Below are 13,117 nucleotides of genomic sequence, written 5' to 3' on the forward strand. Positions count from 1 at the left end.
CTGTTAATTAGGGGATAGCAAATACTGAACATATAAGTAGATCCCATGACCTCTGTAGTAACATAGTAAGTGGAATATATGCTTTAAGGAAGATTGCTAGTTAACAATGAAAAATTAAAATACAGCAGTTCATTATAGTGTGTATTAATATATAAAATACTTTACAATATGTTGTTAGTCATATTGTTTTGTATCATTCTATAGGCTGTTATTAAATACTTTTCATCTGTTTGTTTCTTTTGATTTCTCTACTATAATAACCCTCTCTTTATTGTACTTATACAAAATTAAAATTTTCAGGATTTATTAACTTCTAAAAATTAATTCTAAATTAAAATAATTTAAATTCTTAATTATATACAAGGCAGTGTAGTTTAAAAAGAATTTTAAAAATATTACATGACTCTTAACATTTAAAAAAATGAATTTCATTCTGAACAAATTAGAGGAAACAAATTACTAATCATAATATGGGATGATTAGCATCTTTTGAAAACCAATTAATTTAATTAAACTTTTCCTGAAATGTTAAATAAACTTGATGACATCAAATTTGGGTCATCTGCTAAATATTAAAACCACCCTGAAAATTTGATTCTACAGATTAAAACATCTGCCTAAAATTCATCAATAATAATGCATCATGTTTATAACATAATATTTATGAAATTACATTATTCCGATGAACCACGAAGTATAATTTGTGTAATATTAAAAAGCCGCAAGGGATGTGTATTACTGCACAACCATACGTAAAGTAATTAATTCAATTTTAACAAAAACTATGTTTAAATTTAACTCCACTCTCGCTAATTATGACCAAATTAAATCAGATTCAACACTTAATATTAAAATAGAATATCTGTACTAAGTAACACACCTAAAATACGTAACCAATCACATATTAATGAATTATGAACAAATAATTAAAATAACACAAATGAGAAACATACCGCTTCAGCAGTCCGTTTCTTAATTAATTCTAATTCCTTTGTCATAATAAAATCCAAAATTAAATACTGTAATCAATGTTATAACCTATAATAAATACCACACATCACCACACGTATTGTGCAAAAAATGGCGGTGTGAAGCTATAAAAGCCAACACTTTTTGAACGACTCTGGTAGAATAAGTTGGCAAAATGAATGAATGAGCTATCAATGAATTAGATGTACCGCGAGTGTGATGATTGAGGTACTTGAGTTATATAAGGAACTGCTAGAGGCAGACTGTTCTGTTTGATGTTAGTAATTTTTATTGAGAAAAAGAAAATATTTTCGTACCGCATGTACAAAAATATCAAATCAGGAGTGAAAATTGCATTTTATACTTTTGGTTTACATATCCAGAATTATAGAGTGCTACTGACAACAAATTAAAATATTCTGACCCCATGTATCATAGAATTAGTGTCAGAGCTGCATCAAAGTCATTGGTACATGACTTGTGATGGGTGTGAATGCTAATAAACCCCAATTCAAGTCTCTGGAAAGAAGTTGACTTTCGATTTAGTAAAACATCTTAGTAATCGAATATGTATAGAGAATGTCTTCGCTATGCAAAACTGGCTAATGATATCTACTAAGACAAAGCTAAATTCTCAGGATTAATTACGATCAAGCATAAACAGCCACACGAATGAAAGATCGGATTCAATGCACACTGCAAACGGAGTGTCTATCGTCAACACTGATTAAACATTGATTTTATAATTTGACGTTCTGTCATCCATTATAAATATAGAAATAGTTCTTCAATATTCATTTGTATTTGTAAACAATGAAACAGTCTGCCTCTGGAAATTTCTTACATAAGCCAAGGCACTTCAATCACGCAGTTCATTTATTTGCGTAGTCTTCATGCAACCCAATATACCTACACTCAACAGAAGCCGTTCTCTCTAAAGAGTCTGTTAGACGAGTTATTGCATAATGTAAGCAGAGTTTACTGCATTGCATTTAATTGAACATCTGTACCCAGTGTTGATATTTAATCGTCAATATAACACCAAGCTTATTACTGACCGACCCAGCCGGTCGGTCAGATTTTACAATTTCTTTGACCAATTTTACAATATTTATTATTATTCAGTTTTTTACAATATCTACTACGATTTTAAAATTACAAATCGTGCAAAAAACTCGTTAGCAATAACTTCACTAAAAACCGCAGTGAAAAATATCACCTTGATATTGTCTGGTGTCAATATCAATGAATACAACAAAAACTAGTCACAGAAAAATTATCCATATTGATAAATAATTAAAAATCTATATAGATACTATTGCAAAGATTATTTTGACAGACGCAAAATGAGGTAGCTCAGAAAATAAATTTGGGCTACACTGCCAGATTGGGCTCATGAATGCATCAAAAGTGTGCAATAGCAACTTGTACCTAAGACCGCTGTATTTTTTTAGGATAAACATACCGTAACAAACTCGCTCTAATTAAATGTCTGCTCGCAAGTAGCATTTGCGACCTTTTGTCTCTCTCTGATAAGATTTTAAGGTTAGCCTAATAGTTCAGCGTAAAATAATTATTTTATTACAATGACCAACAGTATATATATATATATATATAGGTTTATATATATAGGTAGACAAAGGTTTATTTTTGGAATTTCTCAATATTATTTTTATCTAATACAATTTTTCAGAGACAATTATATAAAAATTATTACTAATTAAATGTGAATACTAATAAATTTCTGTCGAAGTAATTAAAAAAAAAGAAAAGAGTAATTCCACGATTTGATAAAATATTACCAAATTACTCGATTAATCAACTAAATTTTATAGATTTCGGCCACAGTTATTATTTACGAATTTTCATTGTAGACATGATCAACTGAAATACATAAGTGGTGAAAAGTCAACTGGATGTTTGAGGATGAAGTTAGTTTCTCTAAAAACAGCGGACCATCTTCAGAATGGCTGAGACATACTGACTAAACATAATGAAGGCATATATGTAATTTTTTTATTTTTTCACTAACGGAAACAATGTGAAGTACAGGTAATCTCTAAATCAGAGACTTAAACTGGTATATGGAAAATTTAGCTGTGAGTTTAATCACCCACGATTATTAATGTTCAAGCATGTTATAAACATCAGTTTCTCTCAATCTTATGTAATTTTTTTTAGGAATTGCTGGTTTCAAATATATATATATTTTATGCAGTCTGTACGCATATTTATTTGACAGATATCTTTTTCTTCTTTTTTTAACAATTGATATTCTCATATTGCATTATTGTCGTGTCAAGAAGTAATTCAGTTTCATTTTTTTATGAAAGGTTTTATGAAGATAAAACAGTGTCTTTTTAATTTGAGTAATGATTTTTTAAAGATGCCGCTCAGTTAGTACGTGAATGGAGAGCGTTTCTTATGCGCCTTCTTGACCGGCGTTCGAAAAAATGTTGAAGAAGAGGGGTTTTAGTAGTGTTATGTGTAACTATTTATTATTTAAAAATAAATGTTACAGAATAGTACCTCAAGGTATGTATTTCGATATTAATTTAAAGTGTTATACTATTTTATCCTCGTACTTATTTTGGTGGTATTTCCGTTGCCCGTTATTGTAATCAATTTAGGTTATGTTCCATGTAAAACCTCACGTAGGCCATGCTTTATTTATTATTGCCTGTATTGAAGATTGTTTCCTAATTTTACGCCTTACAACATACTATATTTTGTCATATCATTCGCAATAATACTTTTTCTATACATAATTGTTAACATTTGATTATGATTTTATCATTAATTATCTGAAAACTAAATATATTTCAGCTTTGAAAAGATTGGTAAACTAATATTTCTTAGCAGAGAAAATAAGAAATTAATACTTTATAATAAATTTGTAATGTCGAATTTTTATGAGCACTTTCATCTTGACTTTTTGCATAATCAACAAATTTGATTGACAAATAATATAATGTTAAAAAAATGATTTTACATTGACAGTCCCCTTCAATATAACCTCTCTATCCCTACAACGTTCCATGCGAATTTTCCGTTGTTCGAAACTATGCTGGAAGTTGTCTTATGTTAGCTCTTTCATGATGTGTGCCGCCTTTTCTTTCACAGCTTCAATATTCTGAAATCTTGTTCCTTTTAATGCAGATTTGATTTTGGGAAACAGATAAGTCACATGGTGCCAGGTCAGGTGATTAAGGAAGATGGTTTAACACCGGGATGTTGTACTCTGCTTGAAATGTCTTGACAGGCATTGCGATGCGAGTCTGTGCGTTGTCCTGATGAAGAACCCATGACTGACTTGTTCTCCTCCACAATTCCAGGTGGTTTATTCTTTTTTTTTCATGGAGTTCAGCAAGCACCTCAAGGTAGTAATGTTTTAATAGTTTGACCTTCAGGAACCCAGTGAAGGTACACAATCCCGTTCGTGCTTTTTTAGCTCTAGCTGAAGTATTTGGGGCCTTCCAGTGCATGGATTGATGCTTAGTTAAATAGATAAATCTTAAACCAAGATTTATCACATGTTATTATCACTCTATCCAAGACATTTTGGTCATTTTCAGTGACATTCAAAGTGTCAGAACAAACATTTTAATAAGCTTCTTTTTGTTCAATTGTGAGAATTTTAGGCACTATATATACATGCACTTTTTGCATGTTAAAATTATGCAAAATTTGCCTTGCGCATTTTTTGTCAATTTCTACAGTTTCAGCAATCACATGAATAGTTAACTATCAGATCTGGGTGAAGCTGGGTGAACATAGTCTTCTTAGCAATCTTGGAAATTCTTAAACCAGTGCATGTGATTCATTGCCATATTCTTTTTTTTTTTACTAAAAGATTTCAGTAGCAGTTTTTCCAAGTTTCATATGAAATTTACGACAATTCTTTGCTGTAATAAAACACTTTTTTATATGAATGACAATTCAAATGCTTTTTCTGTAGCAGCATTAGTCTTGTTATCTAATAGCTACACCTTGTATAATGAATTTTTATGCTCCAATTGGAGTTATTTATATATATTTTTTTTTTTTTACAAATGTACAGGGCAAACTTTCACTGATATTTAACACTCATGCAAATAAAAAAATAAAAAAAATTAGAAGAATGAAATTTTATTGTGAGGATCATTAAGAGTTCTGCTACTTAATAAATCAGACTTCATTCTGTATGTATAATTTAGGTAACTGCAGTGTGTCCATATGCTTACTGATTGTGTGTTATATGACATTAACTTGTAGAATTTGTTGTACTGGGTTTGGGTAACATTTGATTGAATTCAGAAAACTTTAGTTTTGAGGTCTCTTAAACATTGAGCCGAGTTTTATTTCCTGTGTAAGGAGCTCTTTATACTCCTTCCGAAAATATTATCAGTTGCTATAAGTAATTTATTTCTTTTCCCATGTGTTTTATGTTTGTGAGATTGATTTTAATATCTTTACCTTATTAAATTTTTTTTTTGATGGGTGTTTTTACGACATGAATATTTTGCATATTTAAACATAACCATTTTGAAACAGATTGACACTCAACCTCTGTTATCTCTGACAATAACCTCTGGTTGTTTGTTTTAAAAAATCTTTTGGAGGTCAAATTTTTTAGCTACATTAGCCAGAAATGTAGGATGAATTGGAATTGTTTATATAATCTCCATTCAGACTTGTAAAAGATTACTACTAGTAAAATTGAGAGTAAAGAATATGCAGGAGTTTGATTTGATTATTAGGAAGTGTTAATTCCTCCTTAAGTATTAAGTATTTTTTGTTAATTTTATCTTTTTCTTTTATTATGTTTGTTAATTCCTCCTTTAACAATTGAAGTTTGTGTGACTCTTAATATAATATCTTTAATAATTAAAAATAATCTTGATTATAATGAATTACAATATAGAAAGAAAATTGTGTAAAGTCTGTTTAGTTTAATTTTGTTGTTTTAGAACTTTTTAATATATTTTCATTAAAAAGTCATAAGATTTTTGAGTGTTTAAATGCTGAAATACTTTGAAATAGCTGCATCACTGCATAGTGGTGCTTATTTCTTTTTCCTGTATGCTGATTGTTTAACCTAGTGTAAGGCAGTTTCAGGAGTACAAAATTTGGCTTAATAATAATGATAAAATTACTTTTTTGTTACAGAATTAAAATTTCAGTTTCGATTGTTAGCAACATCAGATAAGGGTGGCAAAAAGGAATGTCCCCCAGACCAGTCAAAGAGTGATGGACAAACTCGCCCGACCGGTCCAGCCAGAGGAGCAGAAGAAGATATTGAGCCTCTTGCACAGACACCCATTTGTAAAGTGGGTGCAGGTCCAAAATTAAGTGGGAAGCCATCCATGATGGATCAGCTGCCAATACCACAATGTAACTATGAAGAGGAAGATAAAAAAAAGAGTGGAAAAAGAAATGCTTTACTCCTTACTGGAATTATTTTGTTTGCTTTGTCAGCCTTTACTGCGGTAAGTTTAAAAAAATTTTATTCAGTATATTCATAATAAACTATTTGTTCTGTTCCAGAATGTAATTGACTGATCTTTAGCGAGTGAGATCATTCCTTCCTTTTAATTTCTATTTTTATTTATCATGTTTACCTTTCTATAATCCTTTTTTTAAATATTCTTTCTGAAAATGATTTAAGCCCATTACCATTCTTTATTGGGAATGTGTGTTCCATTCCAGTTCACTGTGTAATACTGGTGTAGGTTGAAAGCACAACATAAAGACATAGTTGGCAGTTGTAGATATGTTGTGACATAGTTAAAAATGGTGAGATTGCATTCAAATTTTGTCTGTGCAAGACAGTTTGTATGAATAAGTCATGCACACCAAATGAATGGATTTATGTTTTGTTAAGTGATAGCTTAACTGAGGGTGTCTCTAATGATTGATTAAGCTTGCATATTTTGAATTAGTCTGTGTATTCAGTATATCTATTGCAGAAAAGAACTTTTAAAAAATGCAACATGAAGCAATGATTAATTCATTTATATGTTATACAAATAAAACTTACCAATGGACATGCCCAGTATATTGACAGGTGTTGTCTGAAATTTTTATTCAGTATTCTGAATACCTAGCATAAGTACCTAGTATAGTGTTACCCATAAACACAATTATTTGACAAGGTATGCAGATGATATTTTAGTAATATTTGAAGGTACTTATGTATTAACACCACCGCATTTAAAAACAAATAACACCATCGCAACAAAACAAAGTAGTCAATCTGATTTCGGTGGAAAATGAACAGTCTCTTTATTAATTTTAATAAATGGTTATTTATTTTATAAATATAATTTAACCCAACTTAACCTACGCTTGCTAACCTTGACTAATATTGTCCGTAATTGAGTAATATTTTGAGTATTTAATAAATTCAGTAATTATTACTATTATTTATTTAAATAATCAAAACACTCCTGTTAATTAGTTAAGGTTAGCGAGCGTAGGTTAAGTTATATTTATAAAATATAAATAACCATTTATTAAAATTAATAGAGACTGTTTTGAATCTTTGTTAAACTCTATATCAGCCCATTTTCTACCGAAATCCGATTTAAATCCGTTATTATGCAAGTACCTATTTAAACATAAAAAATGAACATTAGACATAAATGAATTACATTCACAATAAATTAAAATTTACTGTAGTATCTGATAAGAAAACATATTACAAAACATCACAATCTATAAAAAAAAATAGAATCATCCTTGATCACTCAAAATAAAATACATTTTATGTTGTGATACTAAAGCGTAAAAATTGTGAAACTGAATTAGGCAAGTAATTAAAGCAAATCAAAAGTGATATAAAATGTATTTTTAGAGTATATATATCTTAAAACAGTTGGCTCACTGGTTAATTGGGACAGCTGGTTTCTTGGGGGCGGTTTTTTAAACAACAATAACAAAATGAGGTTTTACACTAAGTATTTTGTTTATTCGGTTCATAATGTCGCTTATTTGGGCCAATATCCAATGTGTATTTCTTATATAAAAACGAATATAGGCCAGTGGTGAACAAAAAACGTTGTGATTCTGAGAATTATGTTGCGATTCATTCTGACATTCAGACAGATAAACTACAGTAATGATGCTTCATTCCATTAATCATAACAAAAGTAATTGTAACAAAATCATAACAAAGGAGTTTGTCTTTGCACATGACATTTTATTGTGATTGATGTTTAACAAATCCATTCTAAATTATGGTTTCTACAAATTTCATTGAATGCATTAGCTCCTTGTTGAAAGCATTAGCTCCTTTGCAATTTATGGTTAGTTGTCAGTTGTCTTTCGGGGTATCGTGCACATTGAATGTTACTTTCATGCTTCTCTAGTTTTTTTATTTCAAGATAACTGTAATACCCGCTTTTGTTACTGGTTGTTTTGTTATCTGCACTCATAGTGCAGATTTACAGTTACACACATTTTATTTACAGTCTGCCTACAATGCATTATGGTGTAGGCCTGTATCAACGTCTTTAAACTGTCAATTTTTGTTAATCTACCTGTTAAGTTAATTAAAATTATGAGTTAAAATGCTGCATAACAATATGAAAATTGGTGAAAGAAAAGCTTTTGCCAGCGGGCTTTAAAAATCATGGAACATCTGAGAAAACGGGATGGAAAGGAACCACTTGTTGAGGAAGCTCTGAATGAATGGTGGTTTGCCTCTGTTATTGGTGAAAAATTGAGTTCTGATGGAAAATGCTGCTTCATGGAAATCTTAAATATAATATAATAATAATAATAATATTTACAGTGCCAACAAAACTGAAATTTATTATCATGATGCACCAGATGGGTTGTTGTGCTACAAGCATGAAGTTTTCTGGATCCAAAAAGTCTATTGACTTTGTTACTGAGCTTTGTTGTGCTAATATATTGGGTAGTGACACATGAAAACTCGCAATTGGGAAGGTTATCAAGCCTTGTTTAAGTAGGTTAGAATGGACAATTTGCCAATACTTGGATGGCAAGTGCAGTCTTTTTAGAATGGCTTAGCAATTGGGATGTTGAGTTGCAGAAAAATTAAGAAAAATCATACTACTGATTGACAATTCCACTGCTCATCTGCAACCAAATTGTTTAAAAACATCTATTGAATTTTTACTGCCCAATATAATGAGCCTCGTCCAACTTTCGAACATGGAAATTTGAAGTCTGTTTATAGATATAAGTTGGTGAACCACCACATCCTTCTAGAAATAGAAGAAAATTGACTGAATTTGGGCTCTACAGTCAGAGAAGTGCAAGAGTCAACTTGTTGCAAACAATTCATTTCATAGCAGACAGCTGGTAGAAGTAAAACAACAAAGAATTGTGTTTTGCTCATATTGTGGTATTTGTAACCCAGAGGAAGAGCCAGAAAATTAAGTAGGAACATGATGGTAACACACATCACTGCAGCAAGTTGAAAATAAGAATTCGTTCAGATCGACAAAAATATTGAATGTGTACAAAATGAAGAATGTGACATATCGCTGTTTTAGAAAAACTCCTGCCCACATGCAGCACAATAGATGAAACCAGTGATGATGATGATGAACCAGAAATACAAGTTACAATTCAAGATGCAACATTTTTTCAATTGTTTTTTATGAAGAAGGAAGTGAAGGCAGTTGAGTTGAGAATCTGTTCAAATTTTGTTGACTGTGTCATTAAAATGAAAATGGCAGCGCAGGTTGGATGAATTTTTTAAAAGAAAATAATCAGGTGAGACTTATGTTGTGTATGATTGGCTATCTTTAAAAGTTTCACAAAAAAAATGTTTAATTTTAATTTAAGATCTGAAGGGCCTATAAAATAATGATCCTTCTAGTTAGTTTTCATTACTACATGTGTAGTCTACTTAAACAGATATTTTGAACTACATTAACTGATCTAGAATTTGGTTTTCTTATATACTGTACCTTGTATGTGTATCAATAGAACTTAGTTGTAGAATGTGGTGCAATACAGTATTGTAATACACTATAATTTATGAATTCGTATTAGGGCCAACCGTTTAATTGGGCCAAAATGCTCTGGTACTGTTGTATCCCCATAAACTGAAATCAAGTGGAATTTGCTAATATTTGAAAAAAAAATGCATAGAAAAATCTAAAGGAAATACATTACTAAAAGTTAATATATCTTCTCAGATTTAATATTTCTTCAGGCTAATTTTTAGATAAAGGTATTCATCCTATTTTAAGATTAGTAGTTAAATCTGTGGCAAAATTTTTCATTATGAAAATGTTTGATTATTAGACTTTTTCATGTAATTTGTGTTTGTTTTAAACAATGTTTTTTTCACTAATATTTTTTGGTTTCCATTTTATGAGGCATTAATTTACAACCTTGAATTTTATTTTTTACACTTTTATTGTGTATGGACTTCTTTACATTACTTTTGCTGGTTTATTCTTTTCTGATATTGCAAGCAAAATTAAATACACATTTCAGCTAGCTTGTAAGTTCTCTGTCCATTAATTTTATCATTTCTTTGTGGCAATTTTCTATTTCCTTCATTGTTTGATCATTTATCTAAATCCACTCTATTCTTTTTTCTGATACCAAATACCTGAACTTAGAGCTGCTGCTAAGCTGTATTAAATATTTGATTAATAACTCACAACACAGCTGATCATAGTGTTGATTTTATTGAAGTGGCAGCTGTCCCAAAAGATTTAGATTTAGTTGTAATAGGAAATTTGGATTTATCTGATAGGCACTTTAATCATTAATTTAGCATTTTGTTCAACCCTCTCTTGTTATTGTTAACTGCTCAGACAGGTCAACAGAGAGTTCTCATTATCTTCTCCTGTAAGTGGTGATATTTTATATTACCTGCTGTCATGGTGCCAGGCCACTTGCTGACATTGTATGTTGTACCTATCCAAGGAAATTTAAGGATAATGAAAGGAAAGTGATAAAGATGTGTATATAATACTGATTGATTTCAGTAACTTATTGCCCAAGACCAGCTCCTTTTTGGATGGAATTACATTTTATGTTCTGTATCACTTATACTAGGAAAAAAGTTGTGGAATGTCTTCATAGGTTACTATATATTATGTAATTGTCTGACTGTGTATGTGCCATTTTGTTTCTTTACTTATACTTTCCTTGTACCATCATAAATGGTTAATTGAATTTTTTTTTTCAGTATAAAACAGTGAACCCAAAAATTGATATACCTGAAAAAGGTCCTAAATTGAAAAAGGCATCACGTAAGAGTAAGTTAGCAAATCATTTGTGTATGAATTATTTTATTTGAAGAAAAATGAGTACAGTAGGTGCTTATGAAAGTAGAAATTAAGATGCTGTTAATTATAAGGAATTTTTACGTATTAGATTTTTTTTGAAACCTTAACTGCAGCAGACTAGACAACAAAAATCCATAGTCTGTGGATGCTGTGTAAATATTATGCTTGAATCATGTTTGCAAGAAGGGTGATTGTATGATATATAATATTGTAAAGCATCATTGTTCATATTGGTTGGTGGCTGGCTTAGGCTCATTATTACCTTGTATTTTTATTGTGCATTATTACCATAAATTTATACCTGAATTAGTGCAAAGATTAATGAACAAAAATGGTTAATTGTTAGAATAAAGGATTAAATTAATAAAAATTATTTCATTAAAATCTTAATTTCAAAATTTTTTTAATCTAACCTTAAAGTTTCAATTCTGTGGTAGTTAAGTTAGATTTAAAAAAATTTTAAATGCAGTTTTATAAGAAAATTACTACCAGATTAGAGAAAAGTTGTATAAAAATTATGGTAAATCTAAGAATTCAGTTTTTAATATTAATAAATTTTGAAGTTTGGTTGACTATTGGAACTGTCATTTTGAATTTTAAAATTTCAACATAAGATACCAATTGACTTCAAAACCCCTTACACCACTAATTTATATTTTATAATACCTTGTATATAAATTTTCAGTTTGTTTTGGCTTTGTTGGTGCTGCCATTTTGAATTTAAATGCTTTATCAGATTATTATTCTATAACAGAAACCACTACATGAATTTTTTAAGCATTAATTGCATTTTTAAGGTACTGAATTTGATACTCTATTCATGCTTTTCCAATAGGTTAATTTTTTTTATTGTTAAAAATTTTTATGTAGAATTCTGAAGTTTTGTCATTATCTCAGTTGATGAGTTTGTAGGATGTAGTGAATAACTCTGGACAGAAACTAATAGAAAGTAGCATCAAACCAGTTAAATGGTTGTTGAAAAAGTAAATAAAATAGTGTAGTGTAAAGAAAAAGGTTAACATTGCTTTGCAATGTTGGTGGAAAAAAATACTGGTATTTTGAGTTTTTATTTGTAATAATATATATCAGATTTATGTGAGTATACACCACTCTTCCATGGACTGATCTACAGTCCTAAGAACTTTCTGTAATGAATTGCTTGATTATGCACATTTATTAAAATCCAAATATTATAAATTTTTAAATATTTGTTCTACTTGTTTTTTCATAAAGGGAATAATTGAAAACTTGCAATGTTCTATTGAATGAGTATGATCTCTATATATTATTGCCAGCTGTACTATCATTGTTTGAATGCTGGGTGTGAAAGCTTATTTGGCATCCACTCCTACCTGTCAATGTACAGTCTTAATTCTATTTGTTCACATACGTAGTAAGTAATGTTGTAGTTTTGTGTATTACTAAAACTGCCTTTTTTATATCCATAGTCTTAATCTATTACCTTACTGTGTTTTATTTTAAATTACAGGCAGAAGACCATGGGTTATACATAAGAATCCACAATCTTCAAGAGATATTCCAAATGAAATACCATACCTGTTAATAGGTGGCGGTACTGCATCTTTTTCTGCTTTTCGTGCAATTAAATCTAGAGATCCCAAAGCAAAGGTAAATAAAATAATTTAATTCATCTTGCATACATAGTTATTGATGAATACAACAAAAAATTTGTACAGTTGATTTTTCGTAATACAATTTATGGTTAAGGAACAGTAATTCTGGTCTTTAAAAATAATTTTAGAATTACTACTTTAGTGGTCCTCCACTAGTTTGGTGGAATACCATTCAGAAGTTATATGCTAAATTGATTCAACTTTGAGTATCTAGGGTTCAGGAAAGAGAGGGAAAATTATAGCTATAGAAGA

General features: G+C 29.9%; 2 protein-coding genes across 2 annotated transcripts in view; one reads left to right on the forward strand and one right to left on the reverse strand.

The window, feature by feature from the left end:
- The window catches only part of ArgRS (arginine--tRNA ligase-like protein), a 46,316-nt gene extending 45,208 nt beyond the window's left edge, over positions 1 to 1,108 (reverse strand). Inside the window, exon 1 of the mRNA XM_075378459.1 lies at positions 954 to 1,108. Within this exon, the coding sequence (XP_075234574.1) occupies positions 954 to 998 (45 nt within the window). The 5' untranslated portion in view covers positions 999 to 1,108. The remainder of the gene's footprint in view (positions 1 to 953) is intronic.
- Positions 1,109 to 3,353: 2,245 nt separating this feature from the next.
- Positions 3,354 to 13,117, forward strand: part of AIF (Apoptosis inducing factor) — a 29,564-nt gene continuing 19,800 nt past the window's right edge. The window contains exons 1-4 of the mRNA XM_075378462.1: positions 3,354 to 3,504; positions 6,118 to 6,437; positions 11,132 to 11,201; positions 12,721 to 12,860. Of these exons, the coding sequence (XP_075234577.1) occupies positions 3,423 to 3,504; positions 6,118 to 6,437; positions 11,132 to 11,201; positions 12,721 to 12,860 (612 nt within the window). The 5' untranslated portion in view covers positions 3,354 to 3,422. The remainder of the gene's footprint in view (positions 3,505 to 6,117; positions 6,438 to 11,131; positions 11,202 to 12,720; positions 12,861 to 13,117) is intronic.

Source organism: Lycorma delicatula, chromosome 11 (assembly GCF_047948215.1).
Source record: "Lycorma delicatula isolate Av1 chromosome 11, ASM4794821v1, whole genome shotgun sequence".
Lineage (NCBI taxonomy): Eukaryota > Metazoa > Arthropoda > Insecta > Hemiptera > Fulgoridae > Lycorma > Lycorma delicatula.